This window comes from Pygocentrus nattereri, chromosome 18, assembly GCF_015220715.1.
Source record: "Pygocentrus nattereri isolate fPygNat1 chromosome 18, fPygNat1.pri, whole genome shotgun sequence".
Classification (NCBI taxonomy): Eukaryota; Metazoa; Chordata; class Actinopteri; order Characiformes; family Serrasalmidae; genus Pygocentrus; species Pygocentrus nattereri.
The window spans coordinates 30389853-30403985 of NC_051228.1; the positions used below are offsets into that span (position 1 = coordinate 30389853).

At 36.7% G+C, this 14133-nt stretch overlaps 1 protein-coding gene across 3 annotated transcripts in view; it reads right to left on the reverse strand.

Moving 5' to 3' along the window:
• Positions 1 to 14133, reverse strand: part of cadm2a (cell adhesion molecule 2a) — a 482918-nt gene that overhangs the window by 37334 nt on the left and 431451 nt on the right. For all 3 annotated transcript variants that reach the window (XM_017681962.2, XM_017681972.2, XM_017681954.2), the window contains one exon: positions 10108 to 10245. In XM_017681962.2, coding sequence (XP_017537451.2) covers positions 10108 to 10245 — 138 coding nt within the window. The remainder of the gene's footprint in view (positions 1 to 10107; positions 10246 to 14133) is intronic.

Genomic DNA, 14133 nt, shown 5'->3' on the forward strand with positions numbered 1-14133 from the left:
TGAAAAGCTTGTACTTAATGGTTGTTCTGACTGTAAATTAAATAAATGACCAGGAGTATATGATTTTTACATACAGTACTGTATGTTGGTCCTGATATTGTAGGTAATTCTCTGGTTTTTGTCCTGGAAATGCATGACAAAAAACACATACACATTGATGCAAAAAGAAAGTGAGTGAGAAAGAATGTGTTGGTCTTGCAGGACCACTCTGCAATATTTGATCTCAGAGATCTCCAAAGATTTGCTTAGAGTGGAAAAAAAAGATACAGACTTATTGCTGTGCAAGGTACAGACTCAGGGGAACTATTGTGAAGACAGAGACAGTGAGAGGCAGGAAGAGACAGAGATGGTCTGCAACTCAGAGATAGAGATTTAATAGAAGCCTGAATGCTGCTAGATTCCCAGTGTTTCGCATTCTCCAATGCTATTCCCTGAATGGAGCTCCAAAATAAATGCCTTCATCACACCATGAGTGTGCTGGAGAGGTGCTGAAATCACTGATGACAGAAGCTGTCACCTCACCCATACACACACGCACACACACACACACACACACACACACACACACACACACACACACACACACACACACACACACACACACACAAACACACAGATGCACATGCACAAACTAGTGCTGCATGGTATGAACAAAATACAAGCGTGATGATTGTACTGCCACATATTTGGCCTGTGATCTCTCTTGCAATAAATTTAAAATGCTTTAGTAATTCAATACTGTGACAAGGATTAAGATCAACCAAATTAACTCATGGTTATTGATTTACATAAATACTTCAATTCATCAAAAGACACAAAAACACTCAACTGGAACTATGATTAGTTCAAGATACCCATAGCATGCAGTAATATTAAAAAACACAATATAAAAAGTTTTTTTAATTGATTACTGATTGTAATTCCCCACCCAGACCCCCACAAACATGTACAGTCCACTAGACCATATTACACCCTATACTATCTTTACCTTGTATGTTATTAGCATTAACTGATTTAATGAAAATCCTTAATTAAAATTATTTATATTGTAATAGTTATCACTTTAAACACACATTCAGCAGCTCCTGTTTCTTCTCCTTAACTGACACCCAAGAAACTGGTGTGCTAATAGATAGCACTTTTGGATAAACAGACTGCTAAATAGGCACAAGTGAGTTAGTGACTTCCAAACTGAGCCTCAGGCAGTATGTGCACTCTGAGAAACCCACAAAGACAATAGGGAATTTGCTCTTTTATACCTCAATAAACCATTCTTTAACAGTAAAAGCAAATAAATATCCATCCATCCATCCATCCATTTTCTAAGCCGCTTCTCCGTCAGGGTCGCGGGGGGATGCTGGAGCCTATCCCAGCAGTCTTCGGGCGGAAGGCAGGATACACCCTGGACAGGTCGCCAGTCCATCGCAGGGCAGACAGACAGACACAGACAGTCACTCACACACTCACACCCAGGGGTAATTTAGCATGTCCAATCGGCCTGACTGCATGTCTTTGGACTGTGGGAGGAAACCGGAGAACCCGGAGGAAACCCACGCAGACACGGGGAGAACATGCAAACTCCGCAAATAAATATATTACCTGTATTTATTCATTGTAACTGTTAAGCAAGCTGATTAAAACCAAATTAGCCCTCTCCAGTGTCATTATTTTAGCCATCTGGCCAATTAAGTTGACCTGACAACTTACTGCTCTTTGTTTTACTGTTAAATTATTTTTTATACTGTTTTCACAGCTCTTAATAGAGCCTGTATAGGAACAGTGCACCGATCACATATACAGCTTTCATACAGCATTTGTTGTAATATGGTTATTTTTTCCTATTGGAAATGAATAGCAGAATGTTAGAAAAAGCCAAATCTAATAGTCACCAATGATGTCAACAAAGGCACTACCCCAAATAGACATGATATACACATTTACATACATGCAAGCGCATACACATACACACATATTAGCAACAACCTGGGATGCCACAGCAATGGCTTGGCAAAACTATGCAATTGCATTACAGCACCTTAGCAACCACCTGGGTTACCACAGCAATGGCCTAGTAAACACCTTTGCAACTGCCTGGGATACTTCAGCAGTTGTCTTTAACTGCTTTAACTGTTGAAATATTATTAGCTGGTTTTGTCAGGTTTTGTCAACTTCATTCAGTATCAGTAGCTAGGTGTCTAGCACCAACTAGCAGGGTAACTGAATTTGGAATTTTCAGTTCTCTTTCCCAACATGGCATCTATATAATTAAAACATCCCCAATGGTTTCTTGTCAACAATCGCCAATATCTGATTACATCACACTATTGTCCAGGCCTACACAGTAAAGCCTATTGCATATTGCAGCAATATCAGTATTGTAAAGACCAGTATGATCAACCGATACATTGTGCAGCCCAAACACAAACACATACAAAGTGAACACAGACAGAAACAGAGCTATTACAGGAAATGACAGTCTCAGCTGATCGAAAGTGAGCCCAGCCCAAAGAGCAATATCCTTTTGTTTACTTCAGCAGAGAGCAGACAAACCAAACCCTTCAACTGCTGTCTGCACTGCTCATGATGTTCCTTTGCTTATTGTACTATTTAATTTTTTATCAGCCTTAATGACAGCCGTCTTGTAGTTTTTATTGTCCTCTCTAGACCTGTCTATCTCTCTCTCTCTCTCTCTCTCTCTCTCTCTCTCGCTCTCGTTCTCTTGTCTTTCTGTCTCTCGATGCAAACTTGTTTTGCATATCTGAGATGTGCTCACGTTATTGAATCCATCCATCACTGTTTCAGATGCGTGTGCTCATGATGAAAACTTCTATGGCCGACACCCCATGTGTTCAGCGTCGGGGGACTGTAACCACTCACTGTATGCAAGTTTAGATTGACAGCGTAAGCTGTGTAGCACACATATTTACACACCATGTCCTGCATTGAATCTGATTTCAGGCATCTGCTCATAAATCCTGAAATAAAACCATTCTCGAGTGCATGATGGATGAAATGCTCCTTTGATTCACGGCACTGCAACAAAATATATCTAGCAGCTCCACCAGTGAATGAAGAACATTTTGAGCGGTGAAAAAACATGGAATTTACAAGAGCCATCAAAGACTGCTATTAAAGCCTGCCACACTGAACCTTCAACTGAAGAACCTTCTGCGGAAAATGGTACAAAAGAACCTTCAGTTCTATTTGGCTTAAAATGTTTAATTTTCTCCCTACAAAAGTGATTACAATATTGTTATGTATAGTACACTCTAATTAAAAAGGTTCCTTTAAAGCACCAAACAAGGTATTTTTATAAAAGTTGAATCCTTTTTAATGCTATATAAATCTATTTTTAAAAAGGGTTCTTCAAAGAACCATACTTGACAGGCCTTCCATTGTAAAGAAGAACATTTTAATCATCCAAAGAAACATATATACATTCAAATGAATCTTTGAGTTCACAGTTAGGTATACCTCCATTATCAGGGATGAAGAACCATTTTGACACAGTTCAGTTGAATAGTGTACTTTTTAAAATAATAGGCATCACAGTGAATCTTTGCCCGTTGATTAGTGACAATCTTACACATACAGTATTTATTTATTATGGACAGTGTAACAAAAAAAAATGCATTCAGATTTGCAGATGATACATTACATCTACTTATGATGATGTTAGAATTAAAATGCTTATTTTATTGTGAAAATATATTCCAGAGAAATGATTAATGAAATTGTATTGTGTTATTGTTTAATTAAGAAACACTGTGCACTATGCATAGAACATTTTCCCAGTCATTTTAGTACATCTAGCATAAATCCGGCTACAAGCAATATGTTTATAAATCCTCCTTTAATGTATTTCAGAATGTAGGAATAAATATGTACAATTTCATGAATACAGGTATTCAAGAAGCTCAGGTTTTTCCTTCTAAATGTAGATAAAAGCCTATTTTGAGAAAAGAGTTTTTAAATAGGCCACAGAACTGCACTTCTTAAAATATGCAAATGCACTATACTTTACTCTGAGATACCAGAGACTATGCCCAATTAGCGTGACTGATTCTTAAGTATAAAGGAAACAAATATTATATCTAGAATTCAGAGGAAACAAGCTTTTCAGTAATGTGTGATATGACATATGCCAAGTGTGCAGAGCTCAGGCTTCATTAAAAGCTGCTAACTTAGACAGTGAGTGCCTAAACTGGCAAACTGACAAACTGACAAAACATGCTCATACAAATATATTTCTGTAGAGTTTTGACATGTTTTTATTAGTTTAAGAAAAGATATGCTGTGGATGCAATTTTCAAAAAAATCTGAAAATGGTTGGAGGGACCAAAATGGTCATTTCTGCTTGTAGTGTCCTGCCTTAAGCATGCACCAAAAGAAGGCTTGCAATAGTGGTACCCATTTTAACAAGGTTCTTTGAAGAACTACCAGATTCTCCAGCAGTATATACATAATAATAATGATAATAATAATAATAATAATAATAATAGATACAATTGAGAATGCTTGTGTAGGCAACTGTACACCCTTAGAAAAGGGGTTTTTCAAGAGTTTTTAGTAGAGGTAATATTTAGATATTGAACCATGACAACTCAAAGAGCAATTTGAATGTGTAAATGGTTTTGTAAATAGTTTTTCTCTATGATGGAAAACCTGTTGGGTATAGAACACTTTAATGGTTCTATATAGCATTACAAAATGTTCTACTATTGTCGCAAGTGAAAAAAACTTTATTTGGTACTCTTTAGAATCCTGTTTGCTAAGATTGTAGCATACTACATAATTATATAATTACTACATAAACTACATAATTGTAGCATATAACATAATTATAGTGACTCACAAAACAAAGAACCATTTTCTGAAGTGCATAAACTATTTAGGCACTCAAAGTTGAGTTTGTAAGATGTACATTTTTATCTCATTGTTGTCTGCAGAAAACCTCATATCTCCAAAATGGTAACTTTGCAGGAGGAAGAAAAAAAACCTTCTTTACTTTTAATCTAAGTCAATGGAACCAGACTTTTTTCCAAGTCATTTGGGGTCACTTCTTTTGGTCTATTCTTTATGAAATTTACTCACAATGTAAAGGACAACAGGTATTTTCAAATTATGTCAAAAACTGACAAAAAAAGGAGATACAAAAAATAAGGAACTCTTGTGTAACCACTTTTAAATAAAAGTAATACTATGTAGTAAAGTGTAAAAATTTGCTGTAACTGAGGTTGAGAGAAGTAAGCGAGGTTGAGAGAAGTAAGCGAGGTTGAGAGAAGAGCACAGCAACACCAGAGAAGATCATGTTAAACCACATCTTTGCATTAATTAAATACATTCATAATTATGTGCATACTGTATGTGCATGGGCGCTAGTCCTTGGAAGTTAGGGATATTAAGAAAATGTTCGGCATCCAATTCGTCATCCAATTAAAAGGAGAAAATGACAAGGCAAAGCAGAGGCAAAAAACGTTTAGCAGATGACTGACATCTGCTTCTGCATCACATTCACTCCACAAATGTACTCTAACCCCAACAAAAACGTATTTACCGTCTCAGAATAATCCCTGCTAATTAGACAGTTTCTAATTCTGCTTTGCTCTAAGTAAACAACCCAATTGTTATTGGGCAAATTTTTATCAGCAATCTAAGTCAATAAAGGGAGAAAATCAGACCATCAGTTTGCAGCAGGATTTTAACTGAATAAGCTGATTTCCACAGCACTCGCATCTACAGCATCAGCAATCCCTGGATGAAATGTAGCTGTTTAAAACCTTATATTTACAATGTCAATCTACTTTTTCCACCAAGTTGCAGCCTGACAGCAAATGTTATTTGCCCAATTGTTAATTACAATTAAATGAGTAGATATTTGTCTTTTATGCCTAATCAGATGTCAGCTAAGAGGATCTAGCCAGGGTTCTAAAAAGTAATTTCAGGTTTGTATCAAGCTTTTTTTTAAAATCCACTTTGACTTCATGTTCTAGCCTCTGCTTTCTGCTCATCTTGGTGAACAGGAGGGGATAATAATAGGTCTTCTGTGTTGAAACATAAGGTTCTGTTCATGTTTGGAAATTGTCACAAACCAATCATTCAAATCTAAGTGGGTTCAGTAATAATTAGGCCTGAGTGATGTAATCAGATAATCAAATAATTGTCGTGTTGGTAAAGAGAACTAGATAGAACTAATTTCATTTTAAATGCTTACTAAATAATATTACATAATATATACTCACAGTGTTGTAGTCCCTTTTACTATAAAAACTATTAGAGCATAATGAGCATTAATAATATAGGAGAGTAAATTTTCTGTTTTATCTGAAACAATGGGAACAAGGTTTCCCTGAAGGCAGTATGAGGGAAATTCTAAGCAGATTAAATCTCTTGATGATTTCAATGACTTGTAAAATTATGAAAAAAAATATAATATATCTAGGTTTCTCACAGGCATCTATAGCTGAGCACCAAAGCCCTTTTGCTATAGCAATTAAAAACAAATCAATTTAGATGTAAAGGACATGGACATGGCTTTGAAAGTCACTCACTCATGCATGTTTAGTAGGCTGAATTTTTTCCATAAGGGGGAGCTATTAGCAAACTTTTTTGTGCATCATTTGACTAGAAGAAACAGTCATGAACCAAAGCAGGGAGAACTTATGAACATACATGTTTACAGTCTCAGTGATTTTTGTTAATATTTCTGTTATATAAGTAAAGTCTAATAATCTAAAGATGGCATAGAATTAAGCTGCAGTGAACTGTGTGTGGGTATGTTTGTGTAGGGGGTCTGGCAGGAGGGCCAATAAATCTGACAATCCAGATTTTTTTAACAAAAAGTAATTTGCTAATTATTTTTGAATATCACTCAGGAATAGCAATAATGCAACAAGACGTGAGAGACTCTGTGTTATAGTGATTTTACCAAGGTCAAATGTGCTAGGCATGATGCAAAGCAACAAAATACAATGTGATAAAATGCACCAAATTTCAAAATGTACTCTTATTGTTTATTAGCAATATGCTCTATTTGCTTAGAAACATGTAAGTAAAATATTATTCCTTGAACTGTACGATGAGTGCAATAACCAGAATCTATTCTTTCATACTGAACTGCTTCACAGAACGTTTGGGGAAAATCCCACTCATTATAATGTAAAATTTTGACAGCATTTTTAAAATTAATTTTAAATGGTATTTTTCTTTTATGTGTGTGAAAGATCACAGTGTTAGGAGACACTGGATGTAGCTTGTCTTGTTGTTCGGCTGCAATTTATTTTTATCTTGCCTAGTGTTGATTATCTACAACAACATCAGTCAGCTCAGTTGTGTAGCATTTTAAAGCTACACTATGTAAGATCTGGAGACATTTACATGATGCTCTTATCCAGAGCAACTTACAATTTGATCAGTTTATACAGGCAGGCGAAGGTGGTGTTAGGAGTCTTGCCCAAGGACTCTTATTGGTATAGTGTAGGGTGTTTACCCAGGTGGGGATTGAACCCCAGTCTACAGTGTAGAAGGCAGAGGTGTTAACCACTACACTAACCAACCACCACCTCGCTGGTGGACACATGTAATTGTGCACAACATGCAAAAGAACATTTTATAACATCGATTGTGCTTCAGACTCCTCCCCTGAGTGGATGAATCTGATGACTGCGAGCACATTGAAAGAGTATTCATAGAGAACTCAGTTAAAACTGGTAAAGGGTGTGTCTTGCGAGGATATAGGAGAATGATCTACTACTGTCATCATAACTTCATCATCATAATGTTTTTTTGCATTTCAGACCTCAACATTGAGCCAGGCCTTTTTCTTTTGAGATGAATAATCAGCTTGGTTTGCCTTCATCTCCTAGCCCACTTCAACACACGGCCCTCCTCCTTGCCGCTTCTGTCTGCAAGAGACACCATAATCACCCAGCACAGAGAACACAGTCTCATCGCTAATTAGAACAGCTGTATTTTTAGGTACTGCACAGCGCTCAAACAAAGGCAATCAATGTCTCCTGCTTGGAATGCACAGCAGACAGAGCTGGACCTGAGCTCTTGCAGACTTCCCGACATGCTGCCATGTTCCAGTTAGTGCTCTGCCTCTCACTTGCCACATTACTAGAAACACAATGTGGTGAAAGATACACTGCATATGCTTGTAATAGAGACAAGAAGCACTGTCCTTAACATACATTTTGGACCATTTGTATTGTTCCATTTGTCATGAAATGCTTACACAATGTAATAGGTGAAAGAGCTGAATCTGGAGAGACTGTTCTCAGGTGTATGTAACTGTGAGCATGTGCATAATGATACAACTACCTACAAAATAGAATTAAACAGATTGTTTTTGTTAATATGCCTTTAAGACTAATGTATGCAAATGAGCTCTGTTCTGATTGGCTGACCTGTATTGAGCCTCATTCAAAAAGCAGTCAGAGATAAAACACTCCTTATAACTTTGATAAGAATAGGTGGGGTTTAACCACTGTAGGCTGTATAGGTGTATAGGACATTTAAGGAATCTCCGTCTTTAATACAAGGCAAACTCACAGATCTGTAATAAGGTCACATAAGACAAATGATAGAAAAATATCTTGATACAGCAAATCAATCATATGATAAATTTGATTTTCTAATCTTTCCTAAATGGTTGGTAGAGTGCAGTAGGTAATGCTGTTGCCCTCCATGCAGCAGGCAAGGGTTAAATTTCCCACTCTGAGCAAACACATCACGATAAACACTTTATTGCCAAAAGTATTCACTCACCCATCCAAATCATTGAATTCAGGTGTCCCAATCACAACCATGGGCACAGTTGTATAAAACCAAGCACCTAGGCCTGCAGACTGCTTCTACAAACATTTGTGAAAGAATGGGTCACTCTCAGGAGCTCAGTGAATTCCAGCGTGGTACCATGGTAGGATGCCACCTGTGCAACAAGTCCAGTAGGTAAACTTCCTCGCTATTAAATATTCCACAGTCAGCTGTCAGTGGTATAAGAACAAAGTGGAAGTGATTGGGAAAGACAGAAACTCAGCCACGAAGTGGTAGGCCACGTACAATGACAGAGCAGGGTCAGCGGATGCTGAGGCACATAGTGCATAGGTTGCCAACTTTCTGCAGACTCAGACCTCCAAACTTCATGTGGCCTTCCGATTAGCTCAAGAACAGCATAGAGAGCTTCATGGAATGGGTTTCCATGGACGAGCAGCTGCATCCAAGCTTTACATTACCAGGAGCAATGAAAAGCGTTAAGTGCAGTGGTGTAAAGCGCTGCCACTGGACTCTAGAGCAGTGGAGCAGTGGAGCTAAAGAGTTCGGGGACAGGATGAGCGAGTTTGGTGTGGAATAACTTGACTGGCCTGACCTCAACCCAATAGAACACCTTTGGGATGAATTAGAGTGGAGACTGTGAGCCAGGCCTTCTCGTCCAACATCCGTGTCTCACCTCACAAATGCGCTTCTGGAAGAATGGTCAAAAATTCCCTTAAACACATTCCTGAACCTTGTGGAAAGCCTTCCCAGAAGAGTTGAAGCTGTTAAAGCTGCAAAGGGTGGGCTGACATCACATTAAACCCTATGGTTTTATGTGAATGGGATGTTACTCAAGTTCACATGCGTGTGAAGGCAGACGAGCAAGTACTTTTGGCAGTATAGTGTACCGACTCCTAATGCTGCATTCATCTACCACTGTAGCACAATTTAAAAATATTCATGTTAATGGCAAATGCATACATGTAAATGGTCCTTTACTTAAATATACAGCTGTAGGGAAAGAAAAATCTAACTATACAATATGTGGAAAGAATTCCTTATACTCTCATCTCAATAATAAAATCAGATCTTTAAAGAACCACTAAAAGGTTATTTATAAAAGTAGTGGCATCTGAACTATTAAATTAAGTAGTAAATGCAAACAAATTAAACAGTAACTGATGTGTTAATGAAACATGAGCTCAGACCTGCCAGTCTTCCTTAGGAAATTACCAACATTTGACTTTATTAGCATCATATGTCAATATGGGAATTACTGTAAATGTAACAAACTCTCAGTTTTTGAATGCAATATTTCATGCCATTTCATTAATTATTAAATGAATCTACCTTTGATCTCCTTCTCATTCCTGAACCACCGGATGTCGGCTGCAGGCTTGCTGCCTGAAGTCACACACGTCAGGGTGATCTGGTCGCCTTCCATGGCTGGCTTAGAGAAACCGTTAATCTCTGGTTTCTCTGGTACACCTACAGATGGGAAAGAGAGCGAGAGAGAGAGAGAAGAGAGGGAGGGAGAGAGAGAGAGACAGAGAGAGCGAGTGAAAATGGTAAAACTAGGATGAAATTCTGTATTTTGTATATGTTGCTACATGCTGTGTTTATGGTATGTCATATCAAAAATGTGTTCAATTGTGTGCAAAAATTTGGGCACCCTGGTCACATTACATTTTGTTGATTTTGAAAGTAAAAAGAAGTGAACACATCCTCTACAGAGAACACACATCTGTGTATTTTAATCAACCATTACTATTTATTTGCTAATTTTAATGAATTATTGAATTAAAAACATTAAACAGTTATGAAACATTTATATTTTACATTTTATTTTTTTCTAATATGTTAAACTCAGTAAATGAACAGGAATTGTACACTAAAATTTGCAAAATAAGAAGAATGTTTCATTGTTCAGTGTAGATGTATGGAGCCCCACTGGTGACATCCTGTATGAATAAAAAAAATACGTGGCCACGCCTTATTACACATGGGAACGAGATCCTAATGCGTGCACACGATGTAGTAAGGTGTGGGAATGAGATGATTAAATCAATGTATAAATAAAAATAAAGCATGGCCACGACTTAGTAAGCCGTGATTTTTATTTTCATTTATACAGGATGTCACCAACGGGGCTCCATATCGATGACTTTATCTTCATTTAGAAAATCAATGGAAAATGCTGTTTGACTGGGGTGGCCAGATTTTCACAGACTGAATCTCCAATTTTTTGGATTCCATTAAAAGTTTTGCCTTTTCTTCTGAAAAGTTGCCATTTTGGAGATAAATCTTTTTGCTTGTGCTCATCCAAACACTCTGAGTGAACTGAACTGGACAGCCTGTGATTGGTTAGGATTCCTACAACACAGTAATTTGTTAGAGGCCTCATTTGTATATTTCAGTTGCAAAGGCCACAATCAACGATTTATTATTCAGCTCTACACTGTTAATCCTGAAAGGTCCTAAAAGGTTCTTGGCTTTTAATCTGTTTTAAAGCACCACTCATTGAAAGGTTCTTCAGGGAACCAATAATGCTTCTTCTACTAGTGTATTAGTAATTGTGGATGCAAAGTTGAGTAAGAACTAATTAAAATCAATAAAGAACAACAAAACTTCACTTTACTACAAATATGTGAACATTAAAAAGGTCATGGAAAGCAATGCCATTCTGGAAAAGCCTCCAGTCCAGGTACATAAAGAATGCCACTTCTGAATCTAAGAGAAGGCTGTGTCCTCCAGTGATTCTGTTGAATGTGAACACATTTGAAATATTTTATCAGTATTCTACAATCATCTGCTTAAATCCCTCAGTTTTGCCTGAGGTGTTGTCCTCTGCTGAGGTTAATTTGAACGTGGACCTTTTATTCATAGTGGCTATTTGATCATATTGTAATAGCATTTCAGAGCAAAGCGTAATCTTTGATAAAATGGAGGTTGTGACATAGAAAAATTTCATTAAACTTATCATTCATTTTCTTCAACTAAAGATTTATTTGTGTAAGTAAAAAACCTGTTCTTTATGATATGGTTTACTGAGAGCTTTTTTCATATAACACTGCATCAACAACCCTTCCAAATACACAAAACACAGATGAGCATTAGGACGAACTTCAAATCTTGATACCATTGTCCCTCATTCTTTCTTATTTCTATGCATTTAGTGGCACTTTTGTGAGCAAATATCATGAAAAATCTAAAAAATGTAAGAGCTCTGGAGTTTTATTTGCAAGATTCAGGGCTCCTCTGTGCAACACAGGAAAATCAATAGGAAACATTACTCAGAAAAATTAGATATTGGGTTGTTTTTGATTGAAGAAGAGTTCAGATAGTCTGCTGAGCATATTGCTCCCAAGGGCAAAAATGTGATCACATTCCAAAAAAATAAATCAAAAACCAGACGAAGTCAATGCAACATGCATTCAAAATCAGTCTAGCAAATATATCGGAAGCTCAGTAACTGTGTTCCAGTTTAGTTGGCTTGTTTTGTTGGTAAGATGGTAGATTTATAGGCTGGAGTGATTTTTCACCAAGCAGATCTGGATCTTCTGGTGTTGACCTCCAAACTTACAGATTTTGTGATATTGCTATTGCGAAGGCCAATTTTGCAATAATTAACAAGAAATCCTATTTTGCTGCCATATTAAAAATGAAGGTGACTAAGAGGTTCTTACATTTGTAAGACACTTCTATGTTTTGCATACTCCTTCCATGTACAGTCCTCTGCTAAAGTTTGAACACCACCAGTCAAATTAGATGTATTGCTGGTTTGTTGATGTGAAAATAAGTTAACACAGAAAGTGAACTTAAAATGTAACCTGTGCAAAACTTACGGCACATTTTATATTTCATGTTTTATTATCTTTCCCACATGTTAAACTCAAATAAACAGAAAATGTGCTGTAAACCGGAAGCAGGAAAGTGACATTTTTTATGTTTATTTTTCCCCTCCAATATGTCAACTTCAGCAAATAAACAGTAATTGTTTACTAACATGTGCAGAAGTGTGTTCACTGTAGAGGGTGTGCTAACTTACTTTCACTTAGAAAATCAACAAAAAATGTCATTTGACCAAAAGTGTTCAAACTCTTGTATGTGGCTGAACATAAACGGTGCATAAACAGCACTGCATATTTAGACCTGTACGTCGGTTTTGGACGTTGTTCAAGTAGAATGCATCCTATTTATGTCTGAAACCTGCACAAAAGGCTTTGCACATCTGGCCCTTGGATTTCATTAATATACTATCAGCACTTGTAGTGAACTTTCAGCAATCAGTAAAACACTTGCAGAGGTCAGAACTGCAAGCTTGTGATATGTTTGATTAACTGCACTGCTCTAATGATCATTGGTAATTACTGTGGGAAAAAAGGGATTTGTCTTGTTTTGTAGTGCCTGTCTTGCCTTGAAAGCTGTTTTGATTTTAGAATCCACTATATGCATAAAAAATCAGGAGATAATTATAAATGTATAATTTACATATTTTCTCCCTTCCATCATTAAACATGCTGGATAAATTAATTGTACCCATATTCACAATGAGTAATCTTTAATGTTGTGTGAGCTGTGCGCACACACACACACACACAGACACAGTAATGATTTTAATGGCATAAGCCAAGTAATTAAAATTAGACTAAGTAATTGCGCACCTAATTAGCTTGGAAATGTGGAATTAAGCAATATTTGTGGGCTGCCTATGTTGACATAGTTATGTTGCAATAAGAATTCAGTGGAATGGAGTTTGTTTGACTTTTGATTGACAAAAGTAAAGAAAAAGGCTGATAGGAAGACTAATTAAATTGTCTTGTAGGTGGTGTTCAGTGATAGCCTGCGACCAGGCGAATCTGCTTCATTAAACTCAGATCCCCAGCAACATTAGATTTGTAACGCCTCCACCACTTTATGAGGTAAAAATCTAATTATCTATCAACTCACCATAAAAAGAAAAAGACTAATTTTGCTGTATTCCGTGCTGGTGATATTGGTTTCCTGCCAAGCCTTTCTTAGATTCCTGAACTCATTAAAATGGACGAAAATTCTGTAACAATAAAGTAATATCGCTGTGGCCTAAGGTGTGAAAACTGAGAATTCTTAGCTGCATATAAAAATGGTTTCAAATAAAAGGTTTTCACATGTCACTGCTTGGTTTTCTCAGCCTTAGCTTTGGCAAACATATCATTATTGCCATATGTGTGTGTGTGTGTGTGTGTGTGTGTGTGTGTGTGTGTATATATATATATATATATATATATATATATATACACATATACATACATACATACATGCACGCACATATATATATATATATATATATATATATATATATATATATATATATATATATATACATACATATATTAT